Here is a 23,586-nt window from a genome sequence, read left to right as displayed (position 1 = left end):
ACAATGTATTCTAGGACACAAGATCTAGGGCATGCCGAGATATTAAGTTTAAATATAGCCAAAATACAACATTGACAGTCAGCATTGACAGAGACACACCCTGGTCCAAATTCCCTTGCTTTAGGGCATAAAGCTGTCTTAATACAGGCTATGCCGTGCACAGGCTAACACGCTGCAGAATTGAGCTCCACAGTGACTTTCTGTGCAGGAACATGCGGCAGTGGATATGGGCAGGATGACGACATGATGCTGTTTGGGTCCATGCACTGTGCATCCATTGGTTCCTGGCCCCATGAAATAGTTGAGCAGTAGGCCACATCCCCTTTTTCCCCTGTACTATGCAGTAGCTGGCCACAGTCCACATGCCTGAGAGCTGCTATGGGATTGGGTGGATGAATCTGTTTCCCCACAGAGTATAGTTCATGCAGATAGCTATGGAAACGTTTGGACTAAGATCCAGATCACGTGCTTTAGATGATCCAAGGCTTCATTCCATGGAGTCACTGTGAAGCTTCACAAAATCAGAGAAATTCAGATAAACACCTAAACTTATCAAAGCTTATGTGAACCAAACCTTTTAACCTCTTGAACGTTGGCCATCACTATTTTCTAACTAGTATACTTGGTCTTGTGGTTACTTAGACTCAGATAAACACTTCCCCTTACCTAGGAGATTTTATACATTTATATGTTGAATCACAAAAGGAGAGTTGTCTCCAAATGTTTTAATTATTAAACTGTTAGTATAACTGAAATTGTGTGGCAAACTATAAAGTGTTTTGGTCAGTCCATTTTGTGGTCCTTAGCAATATCCTATTCAGGGCTTCTTCCTTGCAAGCACAGGTTGTACAACATACTGATTTTCTGCACAGTCACATACCTATGAAGTCCTGGATTAAACAGCAAAATATATTTATCTGTACTGCTTTGAAAAACAGTTGTTCATATAAGAGCTCATTTCAAGCCCAGGTAGCACTGAAAATTTTTAATGTGAAATGGAGAATTCAGTGAGCTATGAAGTTAATATTCATTAACCTGGCATTTCAGGATCTACAGGAGCTGTAACTCTAGTACATCTTTGGATACATATTTTATATGAAAGCAAATAGTTGTTAAATATAAGCACAGGAGGACAAAATCCACTCAAAAGGAATCATTCATAAATAATGTTTTCACATAGACAAGTGAGAAAAAGAGGTCATGTTGGGATTACCCAATCAATAATTCATGTGGTTAACGACTGAATTATCATGTCAAGCATAATGAGTAGTCATTTTAAAATGAACAATAAAGCCTTATTTTACTGCGATAATCTAAACCACCTAAGTACAAGAATCATCCTTAAAGCTAATGGACACTGCAGATAGCTTAACGTACTTACATCACTTTCATGGCCTTCTCGCAGATTGTATGTGAGATCATGCTGAATGTCTTCCACAAATTTGTGAGCATACTCCGGGTAAAGATCGAGCACTTCAAAGAGTCCTTTGAGGATAATGCATTGGAGGTCACAGTAGGTTAGAGCTTTAACATCTGCATTTGTTTTAATAACTTGGTCCTTAATTGAGAGGTTTGCTCCAATTAAATCTCCTTTACCTAAAGGAAAATAGGAAAGTTATTTCAAAAGAATAAATACTTGACTCTCCTTTGAAACTTAAAGGTCCATTTAATGTTAACTGCTAAAATATAAAGTCTGCTGCTGCTACTGCACAATTTCATTCCTAACATTTTAAAGACATCCATGATCTGATATTTAAAAGCTTTCTCGGTTTTTGCAGGTGCAATATTACTTCTGCACCTACAATTGGTGGAAGGTACAAATGCTAATCTCCAGATGTGTAACTACCATCTTGAAGGGAGCAATATAGTAATTAGCTATACAAATATAAGTGTTTTCACCAGCAATTAGTGACAGGTGCAATTTTGTGTCTGCAAAAGTAGAGGCTCATTCACAGACCCTCTGTCAGAAAGGAGGAAAACTGACAAAAGTATTTATAATCAAAAAGATGGCTCTAAGGAAGGGCTCTTTTAAATATATATATTTTTTACTTAAAATCTGCACGGTGAATGATTTGCCATGTATGGTGGCTATGTGTCATTGTATACCTTACCAGTGTATTGTTGCAAAACAGGGGATCCAGTTGAACAAAATTCCCGTCAATAAAAAAAACCAAAATTGATTCTCAAGCCGTTATACCTTCAGATATAGGCACAACTGCCTTTGAGTCGCACATGTATTAAAGGGCACAACTGATCCTGAGAGCATGGAAATTTTATGGTGAAATGTTCAGAAATATTTGTACATATAAGTAAAAGACAGTATTTCAAAGCTGAAATTCCATTCAGTTGGTAATTCCAAATGGATATTGCACTGGAATGCTTAACTTAAGAGTTAAAAAAAACAACAACAATCCACTAGAAGTTGCTTAAAGCAGATCAGTTTTGCTTTCTATTGCTACTGCATCTTCACTGTAAAGATCCAGATGTTACAAGGTTCTGTTTTCACAAGTGCCTACAGTAAACCCAGTAGGGACTGATCCATATTTACATAAGATTATGTTACACAGCTCCGACAGCATAAAAGGGCCTAAATGTATTTTAAGAATGGAATAAAGTGCCCTTAGTGTAAATGGTAATCAGGACCAATTGTGTTTATGATCAGAATGGTAAACATAATAGATACAACACCACACCAATACAAATATTTTGCTATGATTTCACTGCATTATGTTCTAATGGCAACTCAATCAAAAGCAATATAAAACTAAGCAAAATGATATGTTGACTTTGTGACTGATATCACCAGCTTTTTAGACTAGATTTTCCTGGTTATATTCCTGAGAAGGCAGGCAAGGTGTTCCAGTGTCAGCTATATAAACAAGGGCACTAGTTAAAAAGCTATTCGGAATTTACCAAAACTGCTTTCAAATATACTGAGGAAATTCCTCAGGTGTGTGAACATTTTAGTATGATGAATCTATAAACCATCTGGACTAGATCTCATAGTTTAGGACTTTTAAATATAATACCAGCTGGGAAAAAAAATACAATTTATCTTACAAGATTACTGTATATTCCTTTTCAAGAGCAAACATTGTAGACAGAATGCGGAAGACACAACTATCAAAAAAATAAAATGAGCAAGTGCAGGGTAGACCAACATTTGCCATTTAAACAGATGTCATCATATAAGTCAGTCTAAGCAGCTCTTCTCTTTTCTGATTGGAGAACAGAATTGCTTGTGTGGATTTACGTGGAGACATCTGTTTGATAATATCTCTCTGTCATTGCAGCCTTATTCACAAATTCATTTGGTTGATGGAATGATTTTTTCTCCCCAAACATTTCTGGCTAACCTTTTAAAACATAAATCTAATACGTATATTTAAATAGCATGTCATTTCAGCATTAAAATATATTTCTTTACTTAAAGACCCCATATTCATGATTATAAACTGATAATATCAAGAGGAACCAAAATAAATAGCTATACTGTATTAAATTATCTAATGTTGTATTAACTGTATTGTATTGCTAATGAAAATGTATCAAACTTGAAGACCACTCTATTGGAATTACAAGTAGAGTATAAATTATAACATTATAAAACATAATTTATAAATTAGACCAGACAATAATCCACTGTTTTAATGATGAATTTGTCTCCTGGATTACTTCACATCAACAGAGTATATTCTCATTAGGGCAATATAGGTTTGATGTATGCATCTGCTATTAGTGTTAATCAGACTTAATTGAGGAAGTTCCCATTCACTGTGATGAAACTTTCATCCACACTGTTATAACTCTGTTTTCTAATTATGATTTCATTAATTTCATGGAGAAATCCTCTAAGCCTTTGTTGTTGTCTCTATTGTGAAATGTTTTGATTAATGTTTTCAGAAATTCCTAAAAATTGAAGCATTAATGATACCTTAATTCCACTCTGGGCAACTCTTGACCTTTTGTTATATTTAAGCTTATCATTTCTCTACACCCTATTTTATAGCATTGGTTTAGCTGATCCAATAAATGCTAGCCATTTTTAAACTTCCTAATTACAAATGAGTAATGGTCTGGAGTGGCTTGGATTGTCAATTTAATGGAATTAAAGGGTTATAAAACAAAGAAATGTATTATAGTTATTTTCTTGAAAATACCTAACCCCTAAATGTATATTAATAATAAAATAAAGGAAATTCAATTATCAAGATAGAGATCAGTAATGTCAAAGGTCTAACATGGTCCTACAAAAACAGCAAGTAAAGCAGAAAGTAAATATTTGTTTTGTCTCTGTATTGTATGACTATTCAAGGCTGTGACACTTAGAAATGTAAGAATATATTCTAAAATTACAAAAGGGGCTTAACAACTCACATTAAATAATACTTTACACTTATAGCACCTTTCATCTGGAGATATCAAAGTGCTTTACAAATACTGAACTAGATAAGTCTGATGGGTCTGATCCAAAATCCACACGAGTCAATGGGAGTCTTTTCATTGACTTTAATGGGCATTGGATTGGGCCCCGTTACTGCAATTACTTGAAACATGGGGCGATTAACAGGTGACATATAGCAAACCAGTGGCTGATCCTAGAATAGAACCTATTTCCACTCTCTGCTATAGCTATTAGCTTCCTTGAAAGCTGATAGCAAAGATAAGCTTAAAAGACAAGACTGTTTTTAACTCCATAGCCTTACTAGAGATGGGTCAGGGTACCCCAGTGTTACATTGATTTGGGTTAGGGTTAGGCCATGACTTTAGGGTTGGGTTTAAAGCTGAATTATGCCTGTGGGTTGGGATTAGATTTAATGGTGCCAACATCTTGAGAGCTGTTTTCTTGAGATTTTTGCCTCGAACGATGAATTATTGTAAGATCATCACTCATGCAATTTGGGCCTCTTTTGAACTAAAAATAGGACCCTTCTAGTCTTGAATCTAACTCAGAACGAAAGGGATATTTGTGTTGCATGTATAGTAGATCTAGGGACCTGGTTTTGGCACATCTCTTATCAATATTGCTAGGACACACTCATCTATCAGTTAGCAGTGGTCTAAGTGTTCTCTGGACATGTTTGTTTATCTTTGTTAACATTTAACTTTACAGTATTGTCTGCATTAGAGGACTATTCATTTTCTTTGAAGATGTTAAACATTAACCTACCAAGAATTGCCAGCACCATGCTATCTTTCAGTACTTCCATGGAACCTGAGCACACAAAATAGATAGCCTGCAAGGCATCTCCCTGCCGCAGGAGGTACTCCCCAGGAGCACAAAAGGAGGTTTTGATATGCAGAGACAGAGACCTGAGGCAACCACGGCTGGCACACTCAAAAAGGGACAGCTGCAGAATCTCCTTGTTCAAGTGCATGGTGATGTCTGAGCGCAGCTCATCTGGAAAGTCTTTTAAAAGCTGTCCAAAAAGGGAAAATGACATTGATGTTAAGTGTAAAATAATTTATTTGACTTTTTTGCATAAATGATCTGAGTTACTAGCAATGTACACAATGCCTTTATGCTTAGGTTTTCTCTTACGCATTTATATTTAAAGTAAAATACACATTATAGAGGGCCAAATCTTGCAGTCCTTTGTTAGTTCTTACTGAGTCCTTACACAGATAAGCACCCACTGATTTCAGGGATACTTTATAATATATTAAGGGGTTTTTTGGTAATTAAAAATACATTTGTACTACAAGTTTACCTTGTGCACAAAACCCACACACAATTCTTGCAGCTTTTTGATAGAAGAAAATAAGCTATTTTGTATTATTTGTATGTTCTTTGTGGCAACAATGCCTGGCACAATGACTCCAACTAGAAATAAAACAACAAATAATTCGTGCTAGGCCTATATGGCATGGGCAGAAACAAGTGATGATAATTTTGTTGAGTTGCAATAGAGTCCTCTTAAAATGTTCATATCATGTATCGTGTGAATGGGAGATAGGCATTTTAAATAGGAAGCTGCAAATCATAGACTTTTCCCTTCCTTTGCAGCTATCAATGTATTTCCATTTAAACTGTGTGTTTAGTCATGGAGTTTTACCGTGAATATCACACCCACCCCACCCCGCCCAAGGAACCCTAACTGCAAACAGTGTTACTGTGGTCCAGTTCCTGAGATCCTTAACCAATCCTTATTCAGGCCTATATTGCCCACTTCTTTGGTAAAATCCATGGTAGTGGTTATGGGGGATAAAACCTCCATAAGGTTCCCCCTTGCAGAGTTCCCTCTATGATGTTACACTGGATGTTAGGGGGAAAAGGGAATGGTGATGAGGTGGAATGAGGTGCATGTCCAGCGCAAAACCCTGGTGAAGGCAAAGGGTGGATACTTCTTCCTAGTTTTTCCTCAGTCCCAATTCAGGCAAGCTCCCATTGTAGTTTTGAGCCTGGTTCTGATGTCAGTTTCTTAGCAGATCTAGTGCAGCAGAGGAAAATTAATAAGTACATGTTTCTGCTCATAGATGCTTTTTTCATATAGGGGTGGCATAAAAACTGATAAAACATTCTCTTTCTTCCACCAAGGCACTACAAGAATTTTTTTTTTTGGGGGGGGGGGGGAGAAGAGAGAGACAGAAAAAGTGTTTAAGTAACTTTTTGAAAGTCAATAGGAAGAAGTAACTGGCATTCGTTCCTCTGAAAATCTCCCAGTTTGTGCCTAAGTCATTTAGCACTGGTGAAAATCCCACCCCCTTGTGTTTTCTGTGTGCACCAGAAAAGAAAACTTCAAAAGGAATGTTCTGAAACCAAAATCTTCACATTTATTTCTATATTGGTTTTGGAGCTATTGAGGCTATTTTGGAGCTATTTTATAAGGACACATGTTATGATGACAATTAAATGTTCAACCGGAATGGTTTGTTCAAACAAGCATTGGGCCAAGGAAAGTCATTATATCCTATGGAGTAAAATAATAAACGATTTAGTTGAGTCATATATAAAGAAACCACCAGAATTCTCTCTCCAACTTTCACACTCATGTTACTCTTCTTCAGTAATTAGTTAACGTTAAAAAAATGTAAGAAGTAATAAGTATATTTTAGATTCAGACAGTGACTTTCAGCCTAAAGGATCCAATCATGTTTCACAACCTCTGTACAGACAACATCCATGAAATGCAGCCACCTATGTACAAAAGGTTGCAAACAGTGAAGAGAGGGTAAGGATGGAGGAAGTAGTAATTTTGGTCAAGGACAGGGAAGAAATCCCTACTCTTAGGAAAAGTGCCATGGATACTTTAACATTTGGTGCAGGACAGAAACTCCTCTGTTTCAGGGCATCATCAAAAAGACCCCTGCTGAATGGTACTTCAGTGCTTCCAAATTATGGTGGGCTTAGGTGGCCTACTGAAATTTGGATTTGTAGTTTCAGGGAGTCTGATATTTCCAAACAGATGGTTCAACAACCTACATATCCCCTCTGGGATAACAAACTCAGCTTTATTCCTTATGCACATTCTTTCTGGTGTGTGATTTCACATAAAATTTCAGAATAAAACCATCTTAACCAAAAAAACCAATTAGAACAAATCTAAGAAGCCAATGGAAGCCCCACTTTGATTATTACCTCATTGGAATCTATTCCATTATTGACAGACCAGGTGGTTTGGAAATATTCAAGCATCCTCTGCTTTAACTGCTGTGGCAGGTGATGGACCCGTATAAAGTCCTTTAGATCCTTGGTTCTTGTGTGATAAAGGGACCATCTGGAGTACATCCTCTGAATTATAGCAGTCACATTTCCGAACACCAAGGCATGCATCAAAGCTGGGGAGAACAGAAATTATGTACAACGGGATGCAATGACTTTGCAGATTATGGTTAAAATACAATATAGAAAATATTAGGACAATTTTCACAGAATCCAAGCTTTCACTTATAAATAGGCAAAATGAAGTTTTAGAGAATGCAACACCTTCTGAAACACAGAGCAGTACTTTAACAATAAAACTCTTAAGTAAATATAGCTACTCTGACAGCATGTTAACCAAACCAGAGAGGAGATAGACATGGCATTTCAGAACTTTTGTACAAAAAAAAAAAAATCTATAATATTAGGTCAGAATGGATGCTGACATGTGCTGTTATCTGACTAGAGATTTTAAAAACTTCAGGAAATAAATTTGTTTTTAAAGCCATTTACAAACTTTCTGTTAAGGCAAAGTTGCAATAAAACATTAGCATACTACATTGTACATTACTTATTACTTATTCGGGATCAGGTTAATATTAAAAGAACCTGGGCTAAAGACTCTGGCTTGCTGGGTGGGGAACCCTCCTACTTTGAGTATGATTAAAAAGGGTGACCAAATTTCTTTATATCTATCCTCTGTTTGGCACTTCTCTTGTTTAGATACTTGGTGTGAAATCTTTGGTGTGAACTGCTTTGGTGGCATTCGTGATTCAGCTGGAGCTGGTGAAGGTGGGGCAATGTCATCTGGTTCCCTCTCTGGCTCAGTCTGGGCGGGACATCTCACAAGAATAGGACAAAGAAGGTCTGGAAGTAGATGGTGGAAGCAGCAGCCATGATGGAAGCTGACATCTCATTTTTCTCATTCTTTAGGGACCTCAAAATGGACTGATGGTTGGAACAGCCCATCTCCTCATTATTTTGTCCACCAGTTAGGCCTAATTTCCAATGCACCAATTTTGGCTCATTGATTTCTGGTCCCACACTTGCTTACCAGGCATGCTCTTAACACAGTCATTGAGTTTTATCAGTAGGCCTTTCTAGCTATGTCTACATGTGTCCATGCACATGGTTGTGCCATATAACCCCCCTATTGTTCACATCTAAACTCCAGAACCACATGTCTGCAGGCAAGTGGAGGGTGAATAAGCTACCATGCCTGTCGGATATGGGTAAGTACACACCTCAGGCTGTGGCATGGCCTCGTACCCATGCCAGTCTGCACTGTGGTTGGGAGTAAGGGGAAGGTACCAGGTCTCCAGTTTCAGTTATCCTCCACCCCCGTTCCCACAATGCACTGAACTCTTTTCTTCCTCACCTTTACCCAACTGCAAAGATCCCAATCCCCCCATTTTCTTGGGTAATAGTGAGCAGTGCTGACTAAAGATAAAGTCACAGAGCTCAGCAACCAGTTGTGCTGTGGCATCATCAGGGATACTGTTCCTGACAGCTTGTATTCCATCAGTGTGTGGGATGTTTGTGCAGAGAGCCTCCACATCCATGGTGGCTACGATGGTGTTTTCTGGAAGATCACCAATGCATTGTAGTTTTCTCAGGAAATCAGTGGTGTCACGGAGATAGCTGAGAGTGCTGGTGGCATAAGGTCTGAGTAGAGAGTCGACATATCCGGACAGTCCTTCAGTGAGAGTGTTCACTTACACCAAAAAAAAAAAAATTCAGGGTGCTTCCAGTCCCAAGAGACCAGTCAATTACCCCAGGTCAATTGGTACCCTAGATCTTACACCAAAGACAATACTTGTAACCAATCCTGTAATAAACTATCTAAAGGTTTATTAACTAGGAAAAAGAAACAAGAGTTATTTACAGGTTAAAGCAGGCAAACATATGAGTCGTCATTTATGACCCCTAAAGATGACAGAGATGTAGTAATCTGCCCATTCAAAAGTCTTTTAGGGCAGACCTAGATTGACCCTGGGGATCTCTGCTTTAGTTTAGTGTCTTTGTCTCTGTGAGAGTTCAAATAGCAAGAACATAATCATTTTTCTTGTGAGGCATTTTTGTATCTTCTTCCCTCAGAAATCAAGCTGCTGGCAAGTTTCCATGCAGGTCCCTTCTTCATCGAGAGCTGGGGGTGGGGAGAATGCACTTAAGAGTCTTTGATCCTTCATCTCACACAACAGTTCATTTGCATTTAATGAACAGGATTTAATAACTTCTTGTCAGAGACCATCATGTGCATTATACAAGCCTTATTTCTGTTTGACAAGTCACAATCACAGGAGGTTTACAATACAAATGCTTGCTATCACTTTATAATATGGGGGGATAGCTAAGTGAGAAGAATACATGCAGCATCCCACACGCATTTTATAACACACTAAACACATTCTTATCAATTTAACATCTAATATTTATTTTGATAACACTAACACACAAGTAAGCAAAATTGTTTTTAGCTATGCATTTGTTAATGTTCAGTGAGACCTAGGGCCTTGACATGAGCTCGCATCTGGTCTTCCAGCATCAAAGCACAGACACACCATAGAGAGCTTCTTGGGAATAAAGTCCCTTCTTTCTTCTTCAAGTACAATTCCCAATCTACACAGCATCCTGTGCCTTTCCTGTGTTTCCCACATTTGTATTCATGAATCTGCTTCTGTTGTCCACTAAGCTTTGAAGAACAAATGAAGAGTAACCTTTTGGGTTCACATACTCACTCTCCCCTTTTGGAAGGAAAAGTTTTGGAATATGGATACTGCCAATGGCCCATTTGGCAGAGTTTGGAAACCCCATCCTCTCAAATCCAGCTATTTCTGGAACTTTTCTTATGGTAACCATCGATAGATAGATCACAGTGTTAGTTGCCTCAGAAATCTGCAAAACCATGACCCCAACAATGGACTTTCCAATCCCAAAGTGGTTTGCAGTGGACCTATAGCTGTCTGGTGTTGCCAACTTCCATAGGGCAATACCCACTTCTGCACTGGTATGGCTTTCCTGAATCGAGCATTCTGGAACTGGAGGGTTGGTGCAAGCTCCTCACACAGTTCCATGGAGGTATGTTTCCTCATTCAGAAGTTCTGAAATCACTGCTGGGCCTCCCAGGTTTCTAAAACAACGTGATCCCACTACACTGGGCTGGTTCTCCTGCATCTGAACCGACAGTCCACTTAAGGGCATCCATGGCAATAGAGGCATTCACCACATCTTATACCATGGGAGTGAAGTGAATTGTTATGACACTGAAGGTTAGCGGTCTTCGATATGTCAGAAAGTTCTGCCCAAATTCCATCCAGCATCTCGCCGATTGCCCACTCCACTGCATAAACATTTGTCCCGTGATAAGGAGCAGGAGCAGAACCACATCATCATCCCATTGCTCCATGTCTCCCACCCCAGTGTTGCAGGGAATAACAGTGAGGGGAGATATGATCAGGAACTGCTATTGACAAATGTGTGACGGCAGGGGACAAACACCAAGAACACAAAGCAAAGCGATTCCCAGGGTGTCTCCCTGTCTGCACAGAACCTTGGGATACCACCCCTAAAATGGTAGCACTAACGTTGGCAGTGTGGACATATGTATACACAGTGTTAGACCCGTGTCCAGCACAGCATATGTGGACACTCTGTGCTTGTATGGGAAGCACGCATGAACACATACATGGTCCAGTAACTAAGTAGGCTTGCCAGTTAAACATAGCCTTTGTTTGGACTAACTCAGTCTGAGTCTCTTCTGTATCTTTTTCCCATCAAGATTTGTTACTGTGCCCTTTTATAAATTTTCATTCACTTTTTACAGTTGCGCTCAAAATTACAGAAAATGTGTAGGCCCAATTATCCCAACAGGTCTGACACACAGCTTTTTACTTGAGTGGCTTGGTAATAAAAAGACCTGAGGCAAAATTGAAAGCATGCCCACAGACATAATCTGTCTGTGTTTAGGTGTGCAGCATGCTTGTCTGTTGTGAGTGGAAGTATTTAGTTCTAGATTGCATCTACAATGGGGTACCTAATGTACCTATTTATAAATTGTTTACGAAAAAACTATTTAAGAATCTAATTACTCTATAAGAGTCTATTCTTAAGGTATATCTGTCTTCACAGCACTAGAAAGGAAGCAGAGAAAGGCTCCCCAGAGTACTGAACATGTCGGTTTATAAACAAGAAACATGGTACTGACCTTAAGTGGCAACTTAAACAGATTCCGTGGGTAAAGAGAAAGACAAGGGGAATGTGAGAAAGAAGGGATGTTTCCTTCTAGAGCTAGAGACAGACAACATATTCTCTAGTTTAGAAAAGTTTTGAAAACTGTTATAGGCTAAGAAGAGTGCAATGAAGGAACCAGTAGCTCCTTTGTTGTCAAAGGAGATTAGAGAATTAAACAAAACACAGAACCCATTTGGTGAGATTTCGTAATAAAATGTGTAATGTTTCAGAGGTGATCTGAGATGAAATCAAGGCAATACAAGCAAATCAGTAAAATGGGATGAGTATGATGTAATGGAAAGAGACAGACTGCAGAGTGAGAGAACATGTGTATGTGTGTGTATAGATAATACACACACACACACACACACAGAGAGAGAGAGAGAGAGAGAGAGAGAGAGAGAACATTAAAAAAACCAATGGTAAAAGAACATTGCTGTTGCAAAGTCAAGCAGCCAACAGTTAGGAAATGCCAAACTTAGGGTGTCCATGCATACAGTCATGTGTGTATGCCTTCTGTGTGTCTCTAATTACATGATCACATAATATTTATTTCCATGGGACCCTCAGTCAGTGCACAGGACAGAATGTTCACCATGGGCATTGGGAAAAGTGGGAGGAGGCAAGCAACCAAAATGGGCCAAATTTCAGTGGTGTTGCAACCTCGTGTACCAGGTTGCAATGCCACTCACTCAAATATGGCCCAGCTGCCCCTCCATCTTGCCAGCTGGGTAGGGGCTCCACCGTTATGGCACTCTGCTCTGGTTAGAAGCCTGGGGGGCTTTCCCCCTTGCTGCATCCCTGCTGAGTTTAGGTTTTCAAAAGTGGGGGGACATGCCCCCTCATATAAAAACTGGGGGCAGGCAATGACTCTCAACCCCGCCTCCCCACCCTGGCCATCTCCAGTGGTCATGATGGTCTCTGACTGGGTAGTTATTTAAATATTTTTTTATCATCATTCAATGTGTTGCCACAGGCCTTATTTGCTGCACACTCTTCAAACCCTTCTCTGAATTCAGAATTACTAATTTTCAAATGGACTTTTCTATGTGACTAATGAATCATCACTACAGTATTGGAAAGCTTCACAAACATGAATGAATTTACCTTCACACCACCCCTGTGAGGTGAGAGGGTGGTATTATCCCAATTTTACACATGGGGAACTGAGGCAGAAAGATTAAGGCCACAGTTCCCAAAAGTGTCCAGTAATAATGGCTGCCCTATTGCCGTGTTCTGCTGAACAAATACAGTAATAACACAATGCAATCTGTAATATATCTGGACTCGGCTGCTGAAAGCAAGTTCACCTGTCAAGAGCAGAAAGATGGATCTACTAAAGTCTAAAGATCTTACTTATCATGAAAATTCTATCTGTGCATGATCCACTTACTTTCTCCTTCAGCTCTGGGACCACATATTGCATGGAGTAAGACATTTTTATCTTTCCTATGATTATTTATCTGTCTTACACCATAATTGAAAAATTCATAAAAAATCAGTACATCAAAGCTAGCAAACAGATATAATAAAACAAGAATACAGTATAATAAAATAAAAATCAATACAGAGTAAATAATGGCTACCTTTGAAGAACAGACATTATGTAAAATTCATAAGCATCAACCAAAGTTTCATAAACCTAAGATAAGGAAGCATCTGATATAATCAATAAATATTTTTTCTCCCCCATTCTTAAGGTCATGCTTGAAAAGTGCTTACAGGAAAAAATTACAGGCTCTTCCTGTGCTGAATGTTCCCCTTTCCTTTATCTGCCAGCCTACAGAACTTTATTAATAAAGGCTAGATCTTTCTTTTCTTAATGATGTAATAAATTCACACTTTAGTCAATGATATATACTCTCCCAACTGACCTACCCTGCAGTGACACCCAGAGAACATTATTCCTTCTGCTTTTAAAAAAAAAAAAACCCACTCCATATGAAGCCAACAGATTTATTAATTAATGCCTCGCCAGGGCAAGTATCTTGCAAAATAAATAAAGTATTAATTTTCAAGACTTTAGTCATTTCATTAATGTATAGTAAAATATAAGAGCTGGGAAAATTATACACCAAAGGCACATTGAGAACCGCATTTTTTCAGACAAAAATACCTTAAGCCTTGAAACAATGTAGATGAATCTTCTTATCCTCAACAAATTCTACTGAGGTGAAGATAAGTTCCTTTGTCTACCATGTTTATTACCTCCCACTGCCCCATAACTCCACTGCCCCTCTTTGGCCTCTCTGCTGAGTCCCCTAAATAATGTCCCACATACTTAAATGTCCACAAACCTTCAGTCAAAAGTACTCTAAATCAACCTCTTCTTCCTTCTCTTCTTGACATATGCTTCCACCCAGCCCCTTCCCGAATGCAAGTTCATTCCCTCTTCTTCCAACATACCCTTGACTCAACCTGTCTTTCAGCTGCCAGTTTTCTTCTATTGCAACTGCATTATAGTCCTGAAAGAATCTGACAGTCCGTCTGCATTTCCTCAATACCCCGGTCCCCGCACACACGCACGCACACACACACACACACTGGACCCACTACCCAGGTATTAGAAAACATCCCTCAAAGTTAAACACAAGATCTGCATCTCACACCAATTAATTATTAACTCTTTGTACTGTTCTGAGAGCTAATAACTGTTTGGAGGCCTGATTCCTTGTGCCCCATCATACAGAGTTCAAATGAATCTCTCTGACTTCAGTGAAAGATAGCCATGAACTGCAGGGAGAATGAAGTCTCTTATCTTAACATGAAAAATGTCAAACTTCTGATTATTATAAAGTCTGCAAATTAAACCAACAAAAACAAACAAGCACAAGCAAAACAACACCCCCCCCCCCCCCCCGCCTCACCCCCAGCATCTGAACTGATATTTGAAATGAAAATAAGTGATATTCTTCTATCTAGGAAATAAATGGCAGTTATAGGGTTCCTTTATATTTTACCAAGGTAAGTTTTTGGAAGTTCTGCCGTCTTCATCGTCCCCTCATGGATATTTCTTTATTACCTCAATAAAAACAATCCCCCCCTGTATTCCACTACAAAAAGTTTTGTTTGACTACCTTGAATGCATGTGGAACATTTGAAGGTTAAATATTTAACCTTTTCACTATTATTCAGCATTGAAATTGTATGTTATCAATAAAATTAATTACTGTACTAACTGTAGCATTCATGAAACTGCTGGAATTAATAAGACACTGTTCCTTGTCTGACTCATTATAATTACAGCTACTTATCGCCAGGACAGTGAAAAAGAGCTGAAAATTCATCAGGCTTTTTATATTTTTATACGTCATTGCTGGATGCTGTGAATTCATAATTTACAGTGGTATTCATCATGTACCATGGTCTCTGGTGTCAAGTTTACACTGTGGAAATTTACACTGCTGAACTGACAATAAGAGTCATGAAGACTAGGCTTGGAGTGAAACTTCATTGGTGAAAATACTTACCACTAAATCTGGGACAATTAAGCTGCCAGAAAAACAATGTGCTGCACAGCGGTCTAATGGTGACTCACTTGGTTTCCCTCCACTCATGCAGAGCATCACCTTTGATTAGTATGAAATATGTATGTCAAGGCTGCTTCCCCACTTTGAACTTTAGGGTACAAATGTGGGGGCGTGCATGAAAACTTCTAAGCTTAACTACCAGCTTAGATCTGGTCCGCTGCCACCACTCCCCAAATGCTAATTCCCTTCCCTGGGTAGCCTTGAGAGACTCTTCACCAATTCCCTGGTGAATACAGATCCAAACCCCTTGGATTTTAAAACAAGGAGAAATTAACCATCCCCCTCCTTTCTCCCACCAACTCCTGGTGGATCAAGATCCAACCCCCTTGGCTCTAAAAACAAGGAAAAAAATCAATCAGGTTCTTAAAAAGAAGGATTTTAATTAAAGAAAAAGGTAAAAATCATCTCTGTAAAATCAGGAGGGAAAATAACTTTACAGGGTAATCAAACTTAAAGAGCCCAGAGGAATCCCCTCTAGCCTTAGGTTCAAAGTCACAGCAAACAGAGAAACACTCTAGCAAAAAGGTACATTTACAAGTTGAGAAAACAAAGATAAAAACTAATACGCCTTGCCTGGCTGTTTACTTACAAGTTTGAAATATGAGAGACTTGTTCAGAAAGATTTGGAGAGCCTGGATTGATGTCTTGTCCCTCTCAGTCCCAAGAGCGAACAGCCCCCAAAACAAAGAGCATAAACAAAAGCCTTCCCCCCACCAAGATTTGAAAGTATCTTGTCCCCTTATTGGTCCTTTGGGTCAGATGTCAGCCAGGTTACCTGAGCTTCTTAACCCTTTACAGGTAAAAGGATTTTGGAGTCTCTGGCCAGGAGGGATTTTATAGTATTGTACACAGGAGGGCTGTTACCCTTCCCTTTATAGTTATGACAATGTATTATGCTTTAATGTCAATATTTTTGGAGAAGAGACAAAAGTAAATGTATAAAAACCTGCAGAACTCTCTCTCCACTTTTCTCTATTACTGTCACTTATCCTGATCCAGGTATACCACATTTTGAAGATGAAACCAGTTTGGAATCTTGCAGTGAGGGTGGGTTGACTCAACAGAAATAAAGCCACTGCAATGAGCAAATATTTTTTCAACAGTAACAAACATTTATCAACATAAATCAAAAGCAGATAACAATAAGCAGACCAAATATAACAAAAACCCTTCCAGCTTTGATATTAATCTACAACAGTGATCAGGCATATTTTATTCAATATTACTGTTCCCCTTGCAATTAAAAATTGAGACCTGCAGACAATTGTTTGTTGGTTTACTATACCACAAAAAGGTTTCAGATTCATTGAATTTGCTACTGAGCTAATGAAAATGTACCATATCATGGCTCAGAAATTTCAAATGTAATCAAGGACATGGCATTTTAGGATTAGTGTTTTACTTGAATTCATTTCAAATTATAGTTTCACATTGCCTTTTTCCCCCCCTGTTCAAATTTGACTTTTTGCAAAACATTTTTACTTACCCCCAATCAGCATTGTGCAAATGGAGAAAATCTTTTCTGCATCAGTATTGGCTGAAACATTTCCAAACCCAACACTGGTGAGACTGCTGAGAGTGAAATACAGGGCAGCTATATAGGCACTTCTGATTGACGGGCCTCCTAATGTATTATTGCCATAGTAAGGAGACTCTATACGTTTCCCCAGCTCATGAAGCCAACCTGAAAAGCAAAAGAAAAAAAAAAAGTCCAATGAGAAACAGCATAATGAAAACCACAGATTCTGTAAGATAAATGTCATACTTTTTAAGATTTAGGGCATTGGATTCTACATATGATTCCAAGAATAAAATGAAAATTAAAACTCCAATTCTGCAAACACTTATAAGGTGTTTAGAGAATTATGTCCATACACAATTTGTTCTTATGCATGAGTGCATATGGTGAAAAATAGACTCCTTTATTGAAATCAAGTGTTTATTAGATGCATTCAACAGCTGTATTGGGCAAATCAAAGAATCCAATTTAGCAGAGAAAATAAAAAAAGTAATCTAATAATACTGTAGCATGAATACAACTTCCATTTCATTCTTTCCATTCATTGCTGTTTGAAAAGCTTTTTGAGCTTCTGAGAGGCAAAGCATTACTTGTTAATTATTATCATAAAGATTTTGGATCTTTATGTATACATTTCTTCTGTATAGAAGAAAAGATTCAGAAAGCCTTATAAACCAGAGTTAAGGTTTTAAAAAGATGCTGTAGTGAATCTGTTTTCTAAATTGCTCATCTAATCTTTATTTTCATTTTTGCCAAATTGAGGGACAGCTAAGCAAACCTTGAACAAAGAATCTGAATAAATGGCAGATGAGCAACACATTAAGGAAGGAGCAGAAATAAAAAAAATATTCATAGTGCCAAGTTCTGCCCTTTGGAAGATTTGCTTTTGTAGGTGGGAAATCTTCCTAGATATTCATGCACAGTGAGGGCAGTATAATATGCCTGGTATGCTGATTTCACTGTCAGAAGATCTGGGTGGGATTTCCTTTTCTGGGTTGTATTCTAAACCCTTCATGATGCTTGAATAATTATGTTAATTTACGCATGTACTGACAGTAAAAGACAGAAAGATCTATCCTTTCCACTCGCTTCATACAGATCAGTAAAACTAGGAGCTGGAGAAATTCCTTTAGACTGAAAAGCTACAAAATAGGCAATAAGCTCTAAACATGAAGTCTAACAATTGTGATAACATTTTGTGACTGTTTTGTGACTTTGTATTGGTATCTACCAGAACAGTTCAATCAAGCCTCTGAAAGCAGACTGTTCAGAGTCATTACTATTAATACGCTGGACTAGCCACAACTGCAGTCTCCCTGTTTTCTTGTGCTACCCCCTCCTCATTGCCGTGGGATGCTAGCTACTCCAAATGGAGGGAGGGAAGAGGCAGGAGAAGCATAGCTGTAGCCTTGCCACCACATCTACATAACCTAGCAGGATTATCAGGATGCATAGGTGGAAAGCACGCTGCACCTTCATAAGGTGACTGTGCAGAGTGACTTAGGCCTTGTCTACACTGGCAAGTTTCTGCGCAGTAAAGCAGCTTTCTGTGGTGTAACTCCTGAGGTGTACACAGTGCCAAGTCACTTAGGACTTGTTTACCTTACCCGCTGGATTGACGGGTAGCGATCGATCCAGCGGGGGTCGATTTATTGCATCTAGTCTAGTTGCGATTAATCGACTGCCAAGCGCTCTCCCAATTCTGGTACTCCACCAAGGCGAGAGGCACAGGTTGAGTCGATGGGAGAGCATTAGCTGTTGACTTACTGCAGTGAAGACACTGTGGTAAGTAGATCTAAGTACGTCGACTTCAGCTACATTATTCATGTAGCTGAAGTTGCGTAACTTAGATCGATTCCTCCCTCCCCCCAGTGAAGACCAGACCTTAGTGCACAGAAACTGTGCAGTTGTAGCGCTGTAAAAGAAAAAGAAAAAAACCCACCCTGATGAGAGGCGTACAGCTTTCTGCGCCAGGGCTACAGCACCGCAGTGCCAGTGTAGACACCCTGGTCGATTACAGTGCTGTGATTGGCCTCCGGGAGGTGTCCCACAATGCCTGTTCTTGGCTCCCTGGTCATCGGTTTGAACTCTACTGCCCTGCCCTCAGGTGACCAACCGTGAGCCCCACCCCTTAAATTCCTTTAGAATTTTGAAAGTCCCCTTCCTGTTTGCTCCGTGATGCGTGCAGTGGTCTCAGCGCATCTTTCCAGGTGACCATGTCTGCTCCACACACTAGGTGATCTCCAGCTTGGAGCAATGTCAAGCTGCTGGACCTCGTCAGCATTTGGGGAGAGGTAGCTGTCCAGTCCCAGCTGCGCTCCAGCCATAGGAATTATGATACCTACAGACAGATGATATGATGCATGACAGAAATGGGCAATGACCAGAACACACTGCAGTGCAGGGTCATAGTAAAGGAGCTGCAGAATGCCTACTACATGGCGCGGGAGACAAATCATTGCTCCAATGCTGTGCCCAAGAGCTGCTGGTTCTACAAAGAGTTGGATGCAATACTCGTTGGCAACCCCACTTCCACTGCGAAGGCCACTGTCGAGAGTGCCAGTCGAGAGTGGACCAAGCCAGGAGGAGGAAATCTTGGACAAGGATGTGGAGGGGGAGAGGGACCCAGAGGCAAAGGATGACTTGGATGTCAGAGATGCATGCAGCCAGGAGCTCTTTTCTACCCCAGAGGAGGCTAGCCAGTCACAGCTGTCGGAGCTTGGCGAAGCGAAAACAGGAGAGGAAGCCCCTGATAAGTGGATTTGATTTTGGGAATTGCTGAAGCGAGTTTTTGGGGGCTGGAGGTTTGCAGAAAGCAGGCTTGTGTCTGTATGATGCACGTACCACCACATGCCTAGTCTGAGCGGCGGAACAGGGTGTTGACTCACTCCCTCACTTCACGGGAATCTGCCTGAGAGATCTCCACCAAACTCTCTTGGAGATACTGGGCAATCCACTGCTGCAGGTTCTTTGGCAAAACTGCTTTGTTTCTTGCCCTATTAAGGGTAACTTTCCCACGCCACTCTGCCGTCACTGGGGGGGGTGGATGACCATTGCTGCACACAGGCGAGCTGCATAAAGGCCAGGGCGGAAGCCACAGTCTTGGAGAAGATCCTCCCTTGATTCACTGCTCACCCTCAGCAGCGAGATATCTTCCATAATGAACACAGCCTGTGGAAAATGGCAGGACAGTAATGATTATAAGGCCCCCCCTACAGTGCTGGCTGTCCCCAAGAGCCACGTGCCCAGTGGGCAGCACAGTCCTGGAACACTGATTTCCTCTGCCCCCGTGGCTACTCACCATTTTGGGGTCTTGTGCTTGCCTGGAGTCACCCAGTTAGTGACAGGTATGTGAATAGTGGCTGTGTTTTAAATCACTGAATCAGTGGTCCGTGTGTTGCAAACAATACTGCTTCTGTAAAATGTTGCATTTTGGCTTCACAGATATGATTCTGGGAGCCCAGCCTCCCTCTTTGTTATCGCTGGCTGAACGGCTGCGCAGAATTAGAAAGTGGCCACGGAAAACTAAAGAGGACTTTCTGCGTGATGTCATGATCAGGAAGCCCATTGTTGCAAAACCATCCATGATGTCCTGCACATTGCTCAGAGTAACAGTGCTGCATAGCAGGAGGTGATTAACGGCCTTGTACACTTGCATGACAATGGCTCCCATGTTGGATTTCCCAACTCCAAATTAATTCCTGACTGACCAGTAGCAATCCACCCACTTCTCTACTGTCATTGAGGCTCTCATTTTGGTGTCCCTGTGCTGGAGGGCTGGGGAAAGTTCTGCACACAAATCCAGGAGTGTGTCCTTGCACGTGGAAAATGTCTGCAACCACTGCTCATCATCCCAAACCTGCATGGCAATGCGATCCCACCAGTTGGTGCTGTTTCTTGGGCCCAGAATTGGCACTCCATCATCTCCAGCTGCTCCGTGAGTGCCACCAGCAACCTTAAATTGTTTCTCTCTCTGTCCCACAGCAATCTAGCCTCCAAGGAATTGTTACGTCCCCCGTGGCTCCTCTTGTACCTCTGCAAATCCTTCAGGATCAAGTGCCTGTGCTTGCAATGCTCATGACAATAGTGCAGAGGTGTGCAGGCTTCATGTGTCTGTCACAGGTTGTGGACAGCAAGGAGGGATGCATGATCTTGTAGGGATTTTGAAAAGAGGTGCAAAATATTATGAGATGCAGATGAAATTATGGGATGGAAAGCACTGCATTATGAGAAGTTGACCCTAGGATCCCGGTCACCCCAGCAGGACTCATTTCAGCCCCATGAGGCATTGCAAAAACTTTCCAAAACACCCTGCACTGGATGGTGGTGAGTTTCACAGTAGGATACCTACCCACAGTGTACTGCACTCTGCACCGATACAAGCACTGCTGGTGAGGAGATGCACCGCTGACACAAGGAGCATGGTGTGCACATGCACAAGCGATGTAATAACTGCAGTGGCTGTATGGCGATGTAACTTAGGTCGACGTAATTTTATAGCATAGATATGTCCTTAGTATTCTTTGGTGAGCAACTTTCAGCACATCCACCTTGTCGTTATTAGGACCCATCCTTGGCGAAGGCCTTAGAACGCCAAACTTTTTGAAACACTGCTATTCAGGTTTTCCTAGACTTCTCCAAATATTCCTTACAGAATCCAAAAAGTCAAAGCACATCAAACACTTCTCAACCCCACTATCCTGCCTTCCAGTGAATCTATGATTAGTTAGCCCAGGAAATAGAAAATAATAATGAGAAAGTGCATCACTGCCAAAATGACATCTCTGAGGCATCTTTCCAGGCTTTAGAGGACTCAGCTGGATGTTTCCTAAATATCACACTGATCTTCAAAAGCAATACTACCATGTGTGTATGTTAGATAGTGTGCATTATCAGTGCTATACAAGGAAAATATAAGTTACTTAATGAAACTGATAGAACAGAATCTTAGAAAATCACATTCATTATAGTGAACTTTTCTATCACACTTAGGATCAGATCCTGCAGCCCTTACTTGCAGGCATTAGTATCAGTCCCTTAATAAGTGCACAAAGGAGATATGGATGCATTAAGTTCATATAGCAAATAAATCTTGTGGTTGTAGAAGCAAAAGTACATTGACTTACTTTTTCACATTAACACATTAAAGTAAGTTAAATAATAAAATCTCTACATTGTCCTATTACAACAAATAAATTATTAGTGCCATTAGTAATTAATATTAGTAGGACATCAGATAAAAATATTTTTTTTTGCATGGTCTTAGTTTTATTCAGCATCCAGCAGTATATGGGAATATATTAATGCGCAGTAACTCAAGTTAACTGTGAATGTGACAGTTATGGAATTAAACACAGACTTTGGAGAATCAGCATTTGTCCCTTCTTAAAATAGCTTACTCTGATTCATCTAAGTCGTGCTTTTAAAAAAACACATAACTAACTTTATCTGATAGCTTGATTGGGTGTGAAATACAGTAAGTACAGAGAGTATGCACAAAAATCATATAAAGATCTTTAGATGACAAATAAGGCTCGGGAAGGTTGCAATATTGGCCTTGAGGAGTGTAAGAAAGCACTTAGAGGGCAAGAGGAAGCATCAGAGATCTAGGTGCAGCCAAGTGATTACTGCAGAAGTGAAAGGAAGTGTCAAAAAGCAGCAAGAAACATCAGCAAAGGAGTGAGAATCAATCAGGGTGTGTAGCGATGCGGCGACTCACTGGTGCAGCGCCTCCTGCTGGATGTCCAGGGAATTAGGTCTCCAACCTCTGGAGCGCCCTCTGTTGGCCAGTGTCTCACCTGTCGCTGGCCCCCATATCCCTCCTGGACCCTGGTGCCCTTTCCCTTGGGGGCTGCCTCCTGGCAGTACCCCCACAGTCTCTGGGTCTCCCCTCCCAGGGGAACCCCCAACCCCCTATCCCCACCTCGCCTCAGTATATGGCTACTGCCAGTCACCGTCAAGCCCCCACTCACTGGAGCGGACTGCAGTGTACACGCCATTCATCACTGGCAAAGGGGGGTTGGACCTGCTGCCTTTGCCTACCCCAAGCTACCCCTCTGTAGCCACAGTACCTGTTCTGGCCTCTATCAAGGCCTGTAGCCTGGGGGTTCCCCAGGCTGGAGCTCCCCAGCTCCTCTAGACTTTCCACCAGCCCTGCTCCACTCTAGGTACCTTTGTCAGCTCCTAGGCAGCCAGGCTTGTCTCCCTCAAGAGCTAGAGGGAGAGTCCTACAGCTCCTGGCTTTTCCTGGCCTTTATAAGGCCAGTTATGGTCTGATTGGGGCATGGCCCCAGCTGTGGCTGTTTCCCCAATCAGTCAAGGCTTGCTGCTCTCCCTAGCTGCAGCCCTCACGCAGCCTCAGCCCTGTCCCTGGGGCTGATTTCAAGCCCTTCAGGGCAGGAGCGGGTGACCACCCCGCTACAAGGTGGTAGAGGAGTGTGACCATGTGGTCTCCCAGCATGCACCTTCCCTCCCCCGTGACGTGGATCAATATGGCAGTGGCTTCTGTACTCCTCTCCGGCAGGGAAAGTAGCGCTAAAATCGACCTTGCTGGGTCGAATTTGGGGTAGTACGGACGCAAATCAACGTTATTGGCCTCCGGGAGCTATCCCAGAGTGCTCCAATGTGACCATTCTGGAAAGCGGTTTCAGAATGGTCATCAAAAA

At 40.8% G+C, this 23,586-nt stretch overlaps 1 protein-coding gene across 2 annotated transcripts in view; it reads right to left on the bottom strand.

The window, feature by feature from the left end:
* The window catches only part of KCNH8 (potassium voltage-gated channel subfamily H member 8), a 356,652-nt gene that overhangs the window by 58,511 nt on the left and 274,555 nt on the right, over positions 1-23,586 (bottom strand). For both annotated transcript variants that reach the window (XM_008170570.3, XM_065583465.1), the window contains 4 exons: positions 16,889-17,086; positions 7,580-7,779; positions 5,171-5,420; positions 1,382-1,596 (listed from right to left, as the gene is read on the bottom strand). In XM_008170570.3, coding sequence (XP_008168792.2) covers positions 1,382-1,596; positions 5,171-5,420; positions 7,580-7,779; positions 16,889-17,086 — 863 coding nt within the window. The remainder of the gene's footprint in view (positions 1-1,381; positions 1,597-5,170; positions 5,421-7,579; positions 7,780-16,888; positions 17,087-23,586) is intronic.

Source organism: Chrysemys picta, chromosome 2, assembly GCF_011386835.1.
Source record: "Chrysemys picta bellii isolate R12L10 chromosome 2, ASM1138683v2, whole genome shotgun sequence".
Classification (NCBI taxonomy): Eukaryota; Metazoa; Chordata; order Testudines; family Emydidae; genus Chrysemys; species Chrysemys picta.
The sequence above is the reverse complement of the archived record's forward strand: the minus strand, read 5'-3'. Positions and strand labels throughout refer to the sequence as shown.